We start from the raw sequence: 19,077 nt of genomic DNA on the forward strand, positions 1-19,077 counted from the left end.
AGGATGGTCTCGATCTCCTGACCTCGTGATCCGCCCGTCTCGGCCTCCCAAAGTGCTGGGATTACAGGCTTGAGCCACCGCGCCCGGCCCAACAACTTTTAACTTATATAGCTGATAAATATTAATTTAGATATTGCCAACTTTTTCTTTACATCATTTGACATGTAATGGTATGACTAACATTTGTAGAATTAATAATAAAATATAAATTATTATTATTTAATTCTCAAAGCTCCAGTCACACATGAAAACACCAAGGACCAAGCATAAGCAATATCCACAGGACAACCAATGGCAGCCAGTAGGCCCACATAGGTACCACTTAATAAATGACTTTGCAATCAGTCAGTCAGTCAAGAGAAAATCCTCCAGTCACAGCCATCTAGTCACCACTATTTCATAGCTCATATATTGCAAATACTTGGGGTATGTTCCATTGCCAATGCTGTTCATTTAATGGCCAATACAATCGAAGAGAATTTAAGTATTAAGGAATATTATTTTCCTGGGTTTTGGAGAGATAAAAATCATTGAGATACTAAAATTTCAGCCCCACCCCGGCCTTATACCCAATTTTTACCCCCTTAGGGATGATTTTACTGCCTTTATGAATATTTGCCATATTACATGTGATATACCCAAATGTTTTTTCTTTTCTGTTTTTCTTCATGAAAATATTGGTCTCAACCCATTATGAATTATGGCCCACAATTTAATAAAAGCTACACTAGTGATAATATATATATGATGGACATGTAACTATGTTATGAAATTCTAACATTAGTTAAGATTTAAGAGGAACAGTCATCAACACAGTGACTAAAATTAAAAACACTGACAAAAACAAGTATTAGAATGTGGTGCAACCAAAACTCATATGTCATCAATGGGCATTAAAATCGTTCAATCATTTTGCAAAACAGTTGACAGTTTCTTATGAATTTAGCAGGTACATATTTATACACAATAACTTGTCTACAAATATTCTTTATTAGTCAATAACTGGAAACAACTCAAATGCCCATGAAAGATGAGTGAATTAACACATTTTAGTGTATGCATACAGTGGAACATTGCTGAGCAATGTAAAAAGAATGAACATAAAAGGATCTCAGAGACATTAAGTTGAGTGAAGTAAGCTAGGCTAAAAGAGTACATGCTGTATGATTTGATTTACATGAAGCCCTTAAAAAAGGCAAATGTACTCTAGAGTGAGAGAACACAATTCAATGTGTGTTTTGTGTTTGAGGATGTGGATTGGGATTGACTAGGAAGGGGCAAAAGAAACATTGTGAGGTGTTGGAAATATTCTATATTTTGATTGTAACAGTAATGTGGCTACATAAGCTTATGAAAAGATGATAAATTCAAACTAACATTTTATTGTATGCAAATTACTCCCCAATAAAATTGATTTTTGAAAAGCCTAGAAAAAAATACCTTATTAAGCAAAATTTTTAAAGTAGTTTAGGTTTAGAATAGTAGATTTCTCTTTTTTTTTTTTTTTTTTGAGATGGAGTCTCACTTTGTCAACTAGGCTGAAGTACAATGGCGCGATCTCGGCTCACTGCAACCTCTGCCTTCTGGGTTCAAGCAAATCTCTGCCTCACCCTCCCAAGTAGCTGTGATTACACTTGCCTGCTACCATGCCTGGATAACTTTTGTATTTTTAGTAGAGATGGGGTTTCACCATTCTGACCAGGGTGGTCTTGAACTTCTGACCTCATGATCCACCCACCTTGGCCTCCCAAAGTGCTGGGCTTACAGGTGTGAGCCCCCACGCCTGGCCAAAATAGTAATTTTTTTAAAACCTTTACAGTAACATGTTAAGTCAAATCTTTAATTCATTAGGGAGAGAGATTTCCCAGAGTCATCCATAAGCTGTACGTTGATTCACTAAGATAAAGAACACTTCTAGATCCTGTTAGAGAAGAAAAAGATGCACTTGGCTGGCTCTGAACTTAGAGCATGTAGAGTCAAGTAAGAACAACAAATATTATGGTTACATTATTATTGTTTTATTTTACTAAATGTTACAAAGCACCAAGCATCTGCCACACATTGCCTCATGTTCATACAAATACTGCTGGTGGCTCCATTCTTGATACACATCACATAGTATAGGGCTGAAGGGTATGGATGCTGTAGGTGGCTTCCAGTTTTGAGAATTTATTCTCTGATTTCTCTTTGAGTTTGAGTAGGTTCTCTAAATTTTCTTGTGACACATTTTTTTTTATCTACAAAAGAGCACATAAGAATGTTATGTATAACATCATACAGTATAATATTTATAAGCTAATCTTCACTGAAATCAATCTGTTCAATAGCATTATACCATATTATATATTAATCTGATATTGTATAATAGCATAATGTAATAGTAATAACTCCTAACTCAAGGATGTTGTGATTTTTATAACCAGCAATCCATGTTAAATATCAGCACAGTGCCTAAAACATAATAAGCGTTCAATAAATGATTGTTGCTATTTTTACTAACATCCTACAAATTCAGAAATTGAGTCTTAGAAATGTTCATGTGTACAATGCTAAGCAGCCAGAAAACTGCCAAGAAAAGATAAAAATTAAAATCATTTTATTTCTGACACCCATGTGTTCCCCCCAATATCTTCTAGCATTTCTAGTATTTACAGAAAAACTTTCAAGTCTCAATATCAGAAAGTATCATAAAAGCCAGAGGAAGTAGCAATTCTCTCTAGCAGACACAGTTAGATACCAATTTTCATATTGGTGTTCTCACAGATTATTTTTTCCAATTATTTCCTCTCATATTTTCTTCAAATTGAACTCCATGTATTTCCATAGGCCCTTTAGTAGAGACTGTCTTTTCATGGAGGGAGCCATTCGTGATTAAGCAGCGATCCCCTAGATTTTCCTGCTTGGTAGTAGTATTTGTTTATTCATTCATGAGACATTTATGCCAGGTCTTCTGACTCCATAACACTGTACTAGGAAATGTGGGCTACTTTCAAAATGAATAATACAATTCTTTAGCTAAAAGAACTCATGCACCAGAGTACAAACAAACATATTATTTCTAATATAATAAGTGTCTAAAACACTATGCTGTACTTCATTCGCTCATTCAACAAATAGCATCTGTGTTTCTGCTAGGTACCAATAAGGTGCTAGACCATAGAGATAGAAAGATACATAGAATTGTTATTCTGGAAGAAATTCCATTCTGGAGCCAGACATGTAAACATATGACTGAAATCAGTGAAATAAGTGCGATGAGGAAGCATCCTGGAGACATGGCTACAGTAGAGAGAGTATACATGAGTCTGGAGAGGTCAACAGAATCACATATGACAGCCTAGGATGGGCTCTTTCTTAAAGTCTCTTGAGAACCACTAAAAATATATATGCAGAGATGTGGTATCTGCAGTTTTGTATTATAGAAAGAACAGCCTGGTGGCAAGGGAGTATGTGGATTAGAGGAAACAAAATGGGAGGTGGAAAAATTCAGCAGTAATCTTTTGAAATAATCAAAGAGAGAAATAATAAAGATGGTGGCCACGGCAGTGGATATGGGGATGGAAAGAAAAGAGGTGGAAAAGACATTAGAAGTACAAGAAAGCATATGACTTGGGAACCACATATGGGGCATGGTAAAGAGGAAGAAGTTGAGGATGAAACTGTATGGATGGCATTCAAAAGACAAGGAGCACCTGTTCGTAGGAGGAACTAAGGAGAACTGAGTTTTTACACGTTAGCTTGAGTGCTAGTAATATTTGTAAGACATCAAAGTGCTAGAGCAATTGGAAGAGATGACTTCAACCAAAAGAAATATAGGAGGTAAGAAGACAAGAGGAACCACAGATGAAACTGTAGGGAAATCAATATTTAAGAAATGTAATTGGTAGAGCAGACACAATAATCTGGAGAAACAATCTGTATAGGAGACTGAGAAGGGGCAATCAGAACAATCAGAATAACAACAGAGAGACAGACCACAAAAGCCAGTAGAGACATGAGTTCAAGGAAGGAGGAACTGGTAAGAAGTGCCAAACATTAGAAAGGTTCAAGAATGACTGGGACTTACTCTATTAGCTGAACAGCATGAAATATAGATGTTTATTTACTAATGACTTACCATAATCTGGGCACAGAGAGGGAGGATGTGTTTTGAGAAAGGGGGAGAGAAAGCAAGAGAGTGAAAGAAATTCGCATTTACACATGAGAAACTAAATCAGAAAGGGTAAGTAGATTTCCCCAATGTTACACAACTAAAAAAGTTGCAAAGCGGAGATTCGAACTAAATTTGTTGGAATACAATCCATTTCTTTTGAGGTATGGTTATTACTGCATTTTTATTGTTTTTAATTGATACATAATTATACATATTTATGGGGTATATGTGATATTTTGATACATACATACAATGTGTAATGGTTAGATCAGGATATTTTGGATATCCATCACCTCAAACATTTACCATTTCTTTGTGTTGTAAACATTTTAAATCTTCTACCTATTTTGAAATATATAATAAAATGTATTAACCATTGTTACCCTGCTGTGCTATGGAATACTAGAACTTGTTTCTTCTATGTAACTGTACTTTGGTATGCATTACCAACCTCTCTTCACTCCCCCTACAACTGACCCACCCTTCCCAGCCTCTGGTAACTATCATTCTACTCTATACATCTGTGAGATTCACCTTTTGGCTCTCATAAATGAGTGAGAACGTGAGATAGGTGTCTTTCTGTGCCCAGCTTATTTCACTTAACATAATAGCCTCCAGTTCCATCCATGTTGATGCAAATGGCAAGATTGCATTCTTTTTATGGCTAAATAGTACTCCATTGTGTATGTACACCACATTTTCTTTATGATTGACATCTACAAATAAAAAAATATCAAACACCAAGGGAAAAACAAAAACAAAACAAAAAAAGTGCCCTTCTACCAAAATCTAAAATGTAACAACTATTTTATCACATTTACTAAAGATACAACCCAAATCCCCAGTCATCATTCTTCACGCTTCATTTCCAGAAGTAACCACCACTCGAACATTGTATTATTCTCACTCTTCTCTATTTTTATGGCATCTGGATGTATTAACATACCAGGAGATATTATACAGTGCAGCTTTGAGTGTTTTGCATTTTAAGTTAAAATGTTGGCATTACATTTTTTCTCTTGAGATTATGTTTTACAGATACAGTCATACTGTCATCTATAGACCTGGTTTACTCATTTAATAACTATATAGCATTCCATTAAATAAATAAACACAAGTTTTTATGTTCTTTTTTTTATTCTGTGACAATGTACTATAGGGAAGTCAACATACACTACAGATTAGCAAGAGAGTACAATGAATGAGGAGAGAGTGGTGTCAAATAGACAAGGACCTTGAAGTTAATAGTGCTAAATTTATTAATTACTTGGTTAGCATGAACAATGTCCCTAAAGATGTAAGAAAATAACATGTTCTGAGGACAGTTAATAAACCAGATTAATTTGGATCTTGAGCTGTGAAAGCAATTGGTATTAAATGAAAAGACCGTGCTGTGATTCTAAAGCTGTGGGCACCAGCCTAGCAAATGTCACCTATTCTGTAGAAGTATTAGGGGAGCAAAGGTTGTTTCTGGGTAGAGGAATGAATGACAAGACAATGTTCAGCATAGCCAAGAAATCTTGAATTATTTTTAATGGATAATAAATATAGAAGATAGGTGTTATTGCAATTTGGAAGATAGTCACATTGTGGTGGAAAAGAGAAAAAGGATGAAAAAAGATGAGAAAAAAATGAATAAACCTAGTGTGAAGGCTAATTTGCATATTTATTTATTTGTTGCCTTTTATTTCTTTTATTAAAATGTTGAAATTGTTTACTCAGTAAAAGTTACTTGCTTGCAAGAAGTTACACTTACTAGGGTTTGTTTAAGAAGATTTTATTCTTATGAGAACACATCTTATTTCCAAGGAATAAAGTAGATTTATAGCCAAGGAAACCTTCGATTGGAACTTGAGGTCTCAATGTCTTTGGTCATTAATCTTTCACAGACCCTCAGTCCAAATGCCTAGACACTTAAATATCCATGAGTTTTACTTTTAGCTTCACTCTTTCCTTTTTAATTTGAAGGTTATACATTATCGCTTCACCAAAAGAGAATGAAGCAAAATAGCATAATGACATTAATTTAATAAACTGTATCAGAGCAGAAATGGAGAGAGAGCTCAGCTTCCAGTTAACTGGACCACAGTCTTGTACTAAATTATCAGAAACTACCGTTTTTCAGCATTTTAAAATATGCATCTTTAGTCAGCTGTGAAATTATCCTCTTTGCCAGTTCAAAATCTTTATGTCCATATGCAGTTATTTTTGAAATCATAAGTCATATGTCTGTTCATCCTCTTTCCTACAAAGCTCATTATCTAAACATTGTCTCACACTTCAAAGGATCACCTGTTGATATGAATGGATTTACCAGTGGAACTCAGGAAAGAGATTCCAGGCTGTGAGCATTACTGCTCTTCTAAAGGGAAGGTAACTTTGATATATAATTTGTCTGCATTTGGACAGTCTCTTTTCTACCTTCTAAAATACGATAATTGAAAGCACCGCATTCCTATGACTTGCTGATAGGTTGTAAGAAATAACAGCAAAATATATACAGCTGAGGAGATTGCATCACTGTATCTCTGCACTAAGATTATGGCAGTGATTTGCCTAGAATTGGGCACTGTTAGATCAAAGATTGTCATAAAGTTTAAAGTTACATTCAACCAAACACATGGACAATTTTTGTTAATAAATATCAGACCAGATTTACCAGTTGTTTTCTAAAATTTAATAGACATTTTTTAACCATTTTGGTTTACAGAAAAAGCAGAAAGTATAGATATTTTTCATATAACATCTTACCCTCTTCCATGAATTTCCTCTATTTTTAACATCTTGCGCTAGCATGGTACATTTGTTACAGTTGAGGAATCAGTACTGACATGTTATTGTTAACTAAAATCCATAGCTTACGTTAGGGTGCCCTCTTTTTTGGGTGTAAGTTCTGTGGATTTTGACAAATGTATAAATGACATGTGTCTATTGTTACAGTATCATGAAGAATACTTTTACTGCCCTAAAAGTCTCCGTGTTCCACCTGTTCATTTCTCCCTCCCCTGTATTCCTGGCATCAACCAGCCACTTTGATGTCATATCAACTCTTATACCCTCATAACATGTTTTTATTGTCATCATTGTTTTGTTTTTGTTTTTCTGTTAATGACGTGTGGCTGTTACAAGGTAATAAGACCAGAGGCTGTTGTTGAAGGACCTTTTTTCTTAATTCCTGGTTACTTATCCTTGAATTACATGACAAGCTGACAAATCCAGTTACCATGGAATTTCCATTGTTTCAACCTGCCAATACTTCTCTCAAGCTTGTATATCCAAGAAAATATAAAAAATAATAGAGCAGAAAATCACAAACTTCTATACTTATCCTACTCTCCGTGTGTCCCCATCCCCAGTTCTGGTGGCTTTCCAACTCAATTAAATCCTGTACTTAGCCAGTTGGTAACCACACAATGTGACACGTTTTATATCCAAGTCAGTCTCAGACTAGGTGAGCTTTCGTATGTGACAGATTACTGCTTAATTTATACTCAGACAAAAAGGAAAAAATTAAACATATAGATACAATTTTTTTTTTGAGAGTCTCATGCTGTTGCCCAGGCTAGAGTGCAGTGATGTGATCTCACCTCACTGCATCCTCTGCCTCTCAGGTTCCAGCGATTCTCCTGCCTCAGCCTCCTGAGTAACTGGGATTACAGGCACGTGCCACCACACCTGGCTAATTTGTATATTTTTAGTAGAGATGGGGTTTCGCCATATTGGCCAGGCTTGTGTCAAAGTCCTGACCTCCGGTGATCTGCCCATCTCGACCTCCCAAACTGCTGGGATTACAGGCATAAGCCAGCATGCCCAGCCTAAACACATGTTTTAAATTAATGCAATGATTGTATTAGCCTTTCAAATATTAAGACTGGCAAAATTGTTACAACTATGGAGTTTTCATTGATGCATCCTACTCACCATCTTTTCCTTTAATGTCTGACAAACCCTAGCTCTGTCCACTGTTCTCCCTGTCAGTAGACTAATGGAACACAACCAAACAGTAACACAACAGACACAAACACAAGTTCATGTGGAATCAATAAAAATCAATAGAACGGAAGATAAGTCTATGTGTTTTTCGATACATACTATTAAGCGTGTGCCTTTTTAACAATTTATACGAAACGTAAAATGTATGTATTTCTGATTTCTACCTGTAATACTGAAGAAGTTACTTAATAATGTTGAATATAAAGGCCACTTTTACTTAACCACTTTCCATTCACTATTAACTGCTGTTTCCAAAATATAAACAAATCAGTCTCTGTGTACATAGTCAAGTGTATACAAGCATCAGGCATAACAAACTCAAGATGAACACGACAGTTCAAAGACATTTAGTACAAAATTGTTGAAGCATTTTTACCCAGCGTTCTGTGGCTCTGACAATGAAAGAATATAGTTGCTCTTCCAGCTGCTATTCAGACGAAAGCTTGGGCAAGAAGGGTCTGTATCTATATTCTTCATAATATAATTACAGGTTTCAAGTTCAGATAACATCAGCAGTTGGCATTTGAAAACCAAAACCCTGTTTTGCTATTTATCAAGATTATTAATATAGTCAGATTTTGCTTATTTATTTCTTTTTTTCTTTTGAGTCAGAGTCTTGCTCTGTCACTCAGGCTGGAGTGCAGTAGTGTGATCTCAGCTCACTGCAAGCTCCACCTCCCAGGTTCACGCCATTCTCCTGCCTCAGCCTCCCAAGTAGCTGGGACTACAGGCACATGCCACCACGCCAGGCTAATTTTTTTTATTTCTGGTAGAGATGGGGTTTCACCGTGTTAGCCAGGATGGTCTCGATCTCCTGACCTCGTGATCCACCCATCTCATGCAGGGATTACAGGTGTCAGCCACCATGCCCGGCCTATTTGTTTCTTTAATAAGGTACAGAACATCCTGTTGGATAACCCACTAAATAACATGAAGATGCTCTGAAGGAGTATGTGAGAGCTCATGGTACCTGCCTTGAAACATGGGTTTCAGTAATGCTAGTGGCTCACACTTCCCATTGAACAAGACTAGGGGTAGGAAGGCTTTTTGAGGGACACAGCTATGGAACCATAGGTGCCGCATAGTAAGCCAAATTTTCATTTGCTGTGTTGTTGTGAAAAACCTTATTAAAAGAGCTTCCAATGAGAATACTTGATTAATAATGCAGTTCATATCTATAGAAATAATTTGCTTTTCAAAATGTCATCATGTGTTACAGTTGAATTCACATTAAATTAATGTTTTCATTCATTTTGAATGATCTGTGAAATATTTTAAGAGAGATCTAGGGAAGTAAATCAATAAGTAGTTTAACATAAATCAAGGTGCAGTTAATTTTTTTCAATTATAAATATATTACAAAGATCCTGCCATTTGCAACGACATGAAATAACCTGGAGGAAATTATGCTGAGCAAAATAAGCCAGACGTAGAAAGATGCATATTGCTGATCTCCCTTATATATGAAATCTAGGAAAGTAGAATTCATAGATACATAATAGAAGAGTGGTCACCAGCATCTTGGGGGTGGGGGACATGGGGAAATGTTAGAGGGTGACAACTTGCAGTTACAAGGTGAATATGCTCTGGAGACCTAACGTATAGTACAGCATAGTTACTCTACTCAATAGTATTCTCACGACACCCTCCCACCCCACCACACACAGTCACTCTCTGAGGTATGGGTATGTTAATTAGTTTGATCGTGGTAATCATCTCACAGTGTATACATATAACAAAATATCACTTTGTTTAACTTATATATGTACAATATTTATCAATCATACTTCAATAAAGCTGGGAAAATGCATGAATATTATATATATGTGTGTGTGTGTGTGTGTGTGTGTGTGTGTGTGTGTGTGTGTATATGTCAAAGATTATAGCAGATTATAGCTCTTTGAAAAAGAATAACATTTCAGCTCAGTTCTAAGGCCAAACAAAAGGTGATAGCATGTTTTAGTTCCTTAAATGTGAATTTGAGGAGTCAAGAAATCTCCAAGTGTAGGAAAACCTCAGTGCCAAAAAGAGTAGAATATGAAAGAATCACAAAAATAGCATGCACAAAATAGCCTGCTATGATGTTCAAAGAATCAGAGCTAGTAATTATTAACCAACATTTAGAATATAATGTAGCAGAACATATTTGGAACACATTTATCTGTTAATATTTCCAAGGAGCGACAAATGCAAAGTAAGATTTCCTTTAACGTTAATTGTTCTTTAGTTTGAAAAACACATATACTCATATTTTTGTCATCGGATTTTAACCAGCAAAAAGCAATAGCTGCCAAACCAAAGTCAAGTGAAGCTGTGAAAATAATTAATTAAGCAAGTCTGGTAAAAGCATCTTTATCCTTCATACACGTTATAGGCAGATTGTGGTTGTGTCTGTGTGAGTGTGGTGGGCTCAGTGGGGGGATAGGAAAGTTATTTTATTCACATGATTCTCAACATAGCTATGCCTTGCAAATAATTGTGCAGTTCCCTGCTTTGCAGACAAAATGTCTTTGAATCAATGTCTTTTATAAATACACTATACAAAAAAACATAACTATAAACCTTTAAAGTATTTATGCACACTTTAATATTCAGAACTAGAAGAGAAACTTCAGTAAGGAGAAATGCTTTGGAGATTAAAATGTAAAGGAGATAACCAACTTTTACTAAACCTTCTGTCCATCATGACCACGTTTCCTTTCATTCTAAAATAACAATATTTTGAAAATTTTGACCCCGCCTCATTTTTACATGAGAAGTTTTAAATGCCAAGAACTTGCTCCTCACTTCTGAAGCAGGGTGCTTTCTTGAGGAACCAGTCTGTATCACATGCAGTCTATTGGTTTGTATTTTATTATTTTTGTTATAGATCATTCTATTACATTTTAAAATGCATTTCTGAGCCCATGTAATTGATTTCGTGATTCATTAATGGGTTGCAAGCAGCAGTTGGAATAGCACTGGTTTAGGTAATGGCAGTATAAATCACATGGTGGTAAAGTGAAAGATGTCTTTCTACCAACACGGTATAATGACCATTTGATGCCAACATGACAGTGTGTTACTTAAACCATATATCCATCAGCATTGAAGCAACATGACCAAAATGGTTGTACCATCATTTATAGAAGAAGATTATGAGTTTCATGCAGCCAGGAATAATTGCATTGCTATTATAGAACTTAACATAAGTTGTAACTTATTTGATGGAAGGATACTAACAATCAAGAGGATATAAATTTTCAAAACAATGATATTGTTTTGGACAATTGATAAGTACTGACTGTCTGCATTTTATCTACAACAATAAATGTTCATGATTAACCAAGAAAATAATGACAAAAATGTGCAATGAGTAGAGACTTGCCCTTGAAATTCCCTAAAATTAGTAGGAAGGTACAATGTTCTCCAGGAAATATTGGTAAGTGAAAAAACAAGGTTTACAATAGTGTGTAAGGGATGCTATCATCTGTGTAACAAAATGAGAAAAAACATATATACAATTTTTTGGTAAGAAGATACCCTGAAAACATAAACCAAAAAGCTAAAAAAAGAAACTTGCTGATGATACAGAACTTCTCTAGCTGTACATTTTTCTCATAGTCTTAACTCTTATAATTACATCCGTGTTTGACATTTTCAAAAGGAAAAGCACAAAAGTACATAATACATTAAGGATAAAGCAAATGACAGTTTGTGTGAAGACGGTTAGAAGCCAAGGTTTTCATGGAAGTTATTAGTATGAAGTCAAGGTAGTACATTAAAATCCAGTAATGCTAATTGGATTTGGAGGTAACAGTATGAAATGTTTTCTCTAAAAATATACACAAGAATCTCTTGCTTGAGATCAGTATTCTATTCCCAAAAATAGATATTGAGAGCACATTTCTGTTGTTCTGAATAGTAACAATTACAGTGAGTGGAAGGTAAACCAAAACATAGCTCTTTCCTGCAAAATAATAATGCCTGTAGAAAAGTGACAAACTCTCTTGATAAAATCTAAATTGTATATTGTTTCCTAATCATCCAGCAATTATTGCTGTTACTAACATACAGTTGCTTTGTATCTAGTTACATGGACTGTGTGTATGCTGTATGAGAAATGGTTACTTTATGGCATAGCATAGCAAGTAACACAGCAATCAAAAAGTTAAAAGTCAAAATTTAAATAAAAGACCCATAATATACTGTTTTGCACCATGCTAAAGGAGACATGACTCTTGAAGAAACTCAAGAAGGGACAAAGAAGGGTCAAATCAGTCACTGCTGTTTGCAGAAGGTCGGGTGGATGGAGGACAAGCGGGCAATCTTAGACCAACTGTCATATTAAGAGGAATGAAGAGACCTTCCCTATGTCTAGTAGATGCTGTAGTGACTGCTGGACAGGAAAGCTGTGGTCAGTCTTCAGAAATGATGTTCAAGCTGAAGGAAGATGTTGAAGCTGCATTTTGGTTGCAAAATGCAGGTTTGCTTGTTTTTCTATTGAAAAATTCCTTCATGTGATGCTGTAAGAGTTATCAGGCTATTATTAAAAGAAAGATGTATTATCACACTGAGTATGACTGCAAAACTTTCTTAGCAAATGGCCTGTTTGTTTATACTCAATGCACATGTTAAGATGGCTGCATAGGATTCTTACTCTGTTCTATCAATTTGGAATGTAACTCAACATTCTTCTACCACATGAAGTTGTTTTCAATATTATATTGAGTGTGAAAGATGTAAATAAATACTTCCATTTGATGTCTACACCAACATTAGATGAAAAACTGAGGTAGTGAGAAGTTAGTATGTATTCTGTAAATTAGGATATTTAAAACCAAAAATCCTTCTACTGGGTAAACATTAACTAGGAAGACATTTTACAGGATATACATGCATTTTTCTAGCTCTGCCCTCTGAAAAGATCTAGTAGTAATGTGATCTGATGGCACTAAACACTTCTGATTTCAAATGATAGCCTCTAAAACACTGTTTTCCAACAAAGCAAATTAGGGCTTCTGAAGAAATGGATGATTCCAGGTGTGGAGGAGAAAATGAGCAAGCTGAGCTTGTGATATATGTTCACCCCAGAGAGGGCTCATGTCATGTGGGCACCAACAGAGAGGGGTCTCAGGTAGCAACAGTGGGGCCATTGGACCATCAAAGGAGCAATTGGTGTACTTGATTGAAGCCTGTAGGTTCATAATTTTTACTAAAAGAAGGAAGGAAGGAGGGAAGAAAGGGGAAAGGAGGGGAAGGGAATGAAGAAAGGAGGGAGGGAAGGAAAGAAGTAAAGAGCTAGAACAACAACGAAACAAAATATCTTTGATAACTTTTTGGTGGAGTACAGAGTGGAAATTTTGCATTACTGGAGCCTTTACAACATGGGGATCCGTGATTCAGAAATAAGTCAGTAAAGATACATTTTACATAGATGTTTCATCCAGCATTGCTTGGAAAAGCCAAAATTGGAAATGATGTAGATAGCTACCTAAGAGATAAATAAAATAAATAATGATACATCGTTTGTATGGAATGTTACATAACCACTAAAAATAATGGAGCAGAACTCTATTCAATGACATAAAAATGTCCATGAGATATTGTATAATGGAAAAAAGAAATTTCAAAGTAAAAGGTTTTACCTTATATATTTCACAATCTAAAACCCTATATGATTATACAAATCAACATGTTTGCCTTAAAAAGATAAAATCTGGTGTCCTATATGACCATACCACAAATAGTGATCACCTCTGGGGTTGGAATTTGATAGCAGTTGTGGGTAGAGATAGTTTGGGAGAAAACATTCACATTTTATTTCATAATTCTTATGTGTTTAAAGCTTTTTTATAAGCATTGTTTTGATACATATGTGAGCAGAGATGGTCCCTCCTAGGTACCAGTCACACCATTACTAAACCTCACCTGTTTCTTCCAAAGGTGCCAGGCGGCAAACAGGACTTGCCCCACCAATTACATGTGGAACAATCACATCTGCAGATGCCTGGCTCAGGAAGATTTTATGTTTTCCTCGGATGCTGGAGATGGTAAGCAGAATGATGTTTTAAAGACTAAATGCCAAGGGTCTATATTGTGGTTAACATAGTCTACTATTAAAACCACATGTACAATATTCATCATTCTTTGAAATAAGTGACTAAAAAATTGTACATTTTCTACTTCACATTGGTATTATTTTGAACTCCTTTGTAAAGGAACATACTCATGTTTGTACACAATCCTTTGATGGAAAACATACAAAGGGAGATGCTTTTAAAAGCTTTTGTTTCATGCCACACCCAGAACCAAGTAAGGTATAGTAAAGATGCTCTGACTGTTTGTCTAGACTCAACAGATGGATTCCATGACATCTGTGGACCAAACAAGGAACTGGATGAAGAGACCTGTCAGTGTGTCTGCAGAGCGGGGCTTCGGCCTGACAGCTGTGGACCCCACAAAGAACTAGACAGAAACTCATGCCAGTGTGTCTGTAAAAACAAACTCTTCCCCAGCCAATGTGGGGCCAACCGAGAATTTGATGACAACACGTGCCAGTGTGTATGTAAAAGAACCTGCCCCAGAAATCTACCCCTAAATCCTGGAAAATGTGCCTGTGAATGTACAGAAAGTCCACAGAAATGCTTGTTAAAAGGAAAGAAGTTCCAACACCAAACATGCAGGTAAGAGATCCTCATGAAGAGTTTTAATTTCTCTTACTAGAAATATGTCTAAACTAAAAGCAGTTTTCTTAACCAAAGTAACAATTGCTTGTTAGAATGAGGCCAATAAGTTCTGAGAGACAAAATCTTATTTTTTTTAACCAAATCTTATTTTTTTTTAACCAATGCGTGAGACTGAATTTGCTTCCAAAAAAGCAAGATGGGAGCCTTGTGCATCAAAACTAAATCCAAGTTCAGAATATACTCTAGATTAGTGGCGCCTGTGGGATGTTTTCAAAATACATACAGGCAATCCACTCCACCCCCACCAAAAAGTATAATGCTTTCAGACATAATTTAGGACAACTGTTCTAAATGCAGACAATTTTTATGCAAAACTTACAAACAAAGGATAGGATGGTACCATTGACTATAGAATTATACCTGGAAATGAAAAGATTTAAGCTAAGTATTTGATAGAATTAGAGAAATAAATGAATATATTGTTAAAGGTACCCAAGCCTCATTTCTTAAACTTGGTTTTGCACTCTTCTTCACCAAGAAAAAAAAAAATGAAGTTGCTAGACTCAAGCACATTCAGTGTTAATCCCTGAACCTCTTCCTCTTTAATCTCAGAGAATAAGGTGATCCTACTATTTAAGCCAGACCTGTGTGTTTGACATTTTCTCCACATTCCTTCAACATTGCTTCATGCCATTCCTTCTTTCTTCTGTAACTTTAACATCTTCAGCTCTACTTTTTCCCCTTCAGTTTATAAAAGTTCCCAAATTTCTCCTATTTTATTAGCCTGTTACTGTGAAGCTGAGCATACTTTAGCAACCCAGCTCTCTCCTCTTCACAGCTGCTCGAAAATGAGGCATTTGTTTTCACCTCTTTCATCTACCATGTATTCAACCAACTGTAACCTGGTTTATGGCCTACAGTGCTATGTTAAACCTCTGTTTAAAGTTTCATTGGCCTCACAGTTGCCAAATCCGACAGAGAATTGTGTCCTTAGGTAACCTGTCCTTTCCGTGGCCTTTTTCTTCCAGCCCACCTCTTCTATGATGTGACATTGTACTTTCCTAGTTGTATACTAAATTTTCAGAGCTTTTGTTCTTAATCACTTTCACTCTTTTACATCCACTCTTTACATATGGGAAGATAATATTGTTTTTAGCAAAAAAAAGCTCATATTCCATTTATTTACTAGTATCTTCACTAATGTTCATTATTGTTTTTCCACAGTATATAACGAGTTCATTGTTTTATTAAGAGTTTTGTATCTTTATTGTAATGTATGTTTTTGATGATTTTCCTCAACTAGTATTTCAGCTACTGCATAAAAAGGCTTTAGTGAATCTAGCTATCTCATTGATTATATTTTTCTTCCCTTATACTGCAAAGTACATCGTAAGTATCATTTTATTTTGAGAAAGAACTATATTCCAATTTTACCTACATATTCCTACTGTAATAACCAAAAAGATATTTCAAAAATGTATATGCTAGTATTTTCAGAAGGATACAGACACTCAATCTTTTTAAGCCTTATTAAACTATGTTTTATATTGAATTCTTGAGTGAGTTTAGTATACATTGAAAAATCTGAAATTCCTATGTTTGCATACAGACTAACCAGCCGTCATACTTTTCTACAGAATTCTTATATGAACACAGACAATATTTCTATCATTGCATTTCTCCTAATAGTATACATTCTTTCAAAAAGGCTTCCTGTTTACTGCAACTCATCATATGTTCATTTTTCTAAGTGTGTAATTTCAGACTTTGTGATATAAATTGGAGCAAAAGAGAAAATATCGTATTTTGAAAATTTATATTCTCCTCATTCTCTCTTAATATTTATTACAAAGTGCAGTGGGCAGAGTATATATTCTTTGGTTCATTGCCTTAATTAACAGTTTTTATGGATCATTAAGTATCATATCCCTTTTTAGTAGAGGAATATCAGTAGTCACAACTATGAATTCGCATTTGCAAAGTTTAAGAAAAACTAGACATGCTTGCTTTTCTAGAGCCAAATAAATGAAATATCAAAACCAAATTATGTAGGGATTTTTGTACCACACTTTTGATTTCCACCTCAGGTCATCTTGCACTTTTCCCTTTACACCTATTCCCACACATTAGGCTTGCTCATACTCCAAAAAGTTTTTCAAAAATAGCTCCAATTCTCACCAGGCGTGTTGACTCACACCTGCAATCCTAGCACTTTGGGAGGCCAAGGCGGACAGATCACTTGAGGCCAGGAGTTTAAGACCAGCCCAGTCAACATGGCAAAACCCTGGCTCTACAAAAAATACAGAAACTTAGCCAGGCATGGCCGCACACATCTGTAATCCCAGCTACTCAGGAGGCTGAGACACAAGAATGACTTGAGCCCAGGAGGCGGAGCTTGCAGTAAGCCGAGATCGCACCGCTGCACTCCAGCCTGGGCAACAGAATGAGACTCTATCTCAAAAAATGAGGTCTCAATTCACTGGAGCAATGGGGCAGGGGACAGATTGACCAGTTGGTAATTTGTCTTCTCTCTGCTACTAGAAACCGGAAGTCTAGGATGGGAGGAAGGGGACCCTCGCTGCTGAGTATTGTCCCTCTTACCTCCCTGCCCCAGAATGCCTCTGTTTTACCTGGAGCCCAGGTGGAAAGGAAGAGTTAGCCACCATCATGCAGCCAGCTGCCAAGTAGAGACACAAGAGTGAGGGTGGGGCTGCTCCCTGAGGACCACAGTTCTGCCAACATGGCTGTGTTTAATTGCCTGGAAGTCTGGGTCCCCTACAAATCCCAGACTCATGTGAATTCAGCCATGCTTATGTGATCACAGTAAGTCAGCAGACCTTCAATGTTCACTTTCAAAATTTCTGTTTTATGTTTCTTTCATCCATGAAGCAAAGAGCACTTCAAAGGAACTAATGCTTACAATACCTCATCCTTCCTTCCATTTGTTATATCAGCAAGCAAGACTTTTATTTTAAGGCTTTTCCATTCCTCTGAAATGTTGTAATTCTAAGCAGAAACAAACTTTTATAAATCTATGAACAATTTCATCATAAAATTAGTAATTTTGTTCTAGTCTGAAATATAAAAACACTGAAATACCTTGATAGCATAATGAATCCATTGCCTTGATCTTTAACATAAGTGTGTTCTTGTTTGTTCTCCTAGCTGTTACAGACGGCCATGTACGAACCGCCAGAAGCCTTGCGAGCCAGGATTTTCATATAGTGAAGAAGTGTGTCGTTGTGTCCCTTCATATTGGAAAAGACCACATATGAGCTAAGACTGTACTGTTTTCCAGTTCATCGATTTTCTATTATGGAAAACTGTTGCCGCAGTAGAACTGTCTGTGAACAGAGAGACCCTTGTGGGTCCGTGCTAACAAAGACAAAAGTCTGTGTTTCCTGAACCATGTGGATAACTTTACAGAAATGGACTGGAGCCCATCTGCAAAAGGCCTCTTGTAAAGACTGGTTTTCTACCAATGACCAAACAGCCAAGATTTTTCTCTTGTGATTTTTTTTTAAAGAATAACTATATAATTTATTTCCACTAAAAATATTGTTTCTGCATTCATTTTTATAGCAACAACAATTGGTAAAACTCACTGTGATCAATATTTTTATATCATTCAAAATATGTTTAAAATAAAATGAAAATTGTACTATAAGCTGCTAAGTTCAGTCCATTATCATCTTACATGATGAACGAAAACTGCTATCATGAAGACACTGATCTTTCTCTGCCCTTTTTTCTTCTCTAACCAGATATCACATATGTATTACTATGATAAAAAGTATGATCCTGTGAAAGAGAGTGTCAGAGGACAACAGAATGCTATTGCTTCATCTCTTATATGTTTAATGATTATGAACATTTTAGCACAGGATACTTTTGAATTTATAACCAAGTGAATCAATATGTAACATCTTGTAAGATAGACTGCTCAGCATTGTGATTAAAAGTCATTCAGTGCTCTGGGAACATTCAGAATCTTACCTTGGTAGAAAAGCCTGCAGTATATATTAAAATAGCTTTAAAATATTTTCACAAAAATAATCTTTTCCAAATATGTGATTTCTTCTGGCCAGCGAAAATACTTTTTGTGAGTGGAAGTGCTTCTATCCAATACATTTATAAAAAACTAAAAATAATATTTAAATGCTCATGCATGTTTAAAAGGAAACATTTCAGCCATACAATTGAAGTGCTTGTTTCATTTTCAAAAAGGCATTACACTAAAATACCTTTATATATATATATATA

General features: G+C 35.7%; 1 protein-coding gene across 1 annotated transcript in view; it reads left to right on the forward strand.

The window, feature by feature from the left end:
• Nucleotides 1-18,485, forward strand: part of VEGFC (vascular endothelial growth factor C) — a 151,201-nt gene extending 132,716 nt beyond the window's left edge. Inside the window, exons 7-9 of the mRNA XM_011959794.1 lie at nucleotides 14,072-14,178; nucleotides 14,478-14,811; nucleotides 17,980-18,485. Of these exons, the coding sequence (XP_011815184.1) occupies nucleotides 14,072-14,178; nucleotides 14,478-14,811; nucleotides 17,980-18,094 (556 nt within the window). The 3' untranslated portion in view covers nucleotides 18,095-18,485. The remainder of the gene's footprint in view (nucleotides 1-14,071; nucleotides 14,179-14,477; nucleotides 14,812-17,979) is intronic.
• The last annotated feature ends 592 nt before the right edge of the window (nucleotides 18,486-19,077 follow it).

Source organism: Colobus angolensis, unplaced genomic scaffold, assembly GCF_000951035.1.
Source record: "Colobus angolensis palliatus isolate OR3802 unplaced genomic scaffold, Cang.pa_1.0 Scaffold5, whole genome shotgun sequence".
Classification (NCBI taxonomy): Eukaryota; Metazoa; Chordata; class Mammalia; order Primates; family Cercopithecidae; genus Colobus; species Colobus angolensis.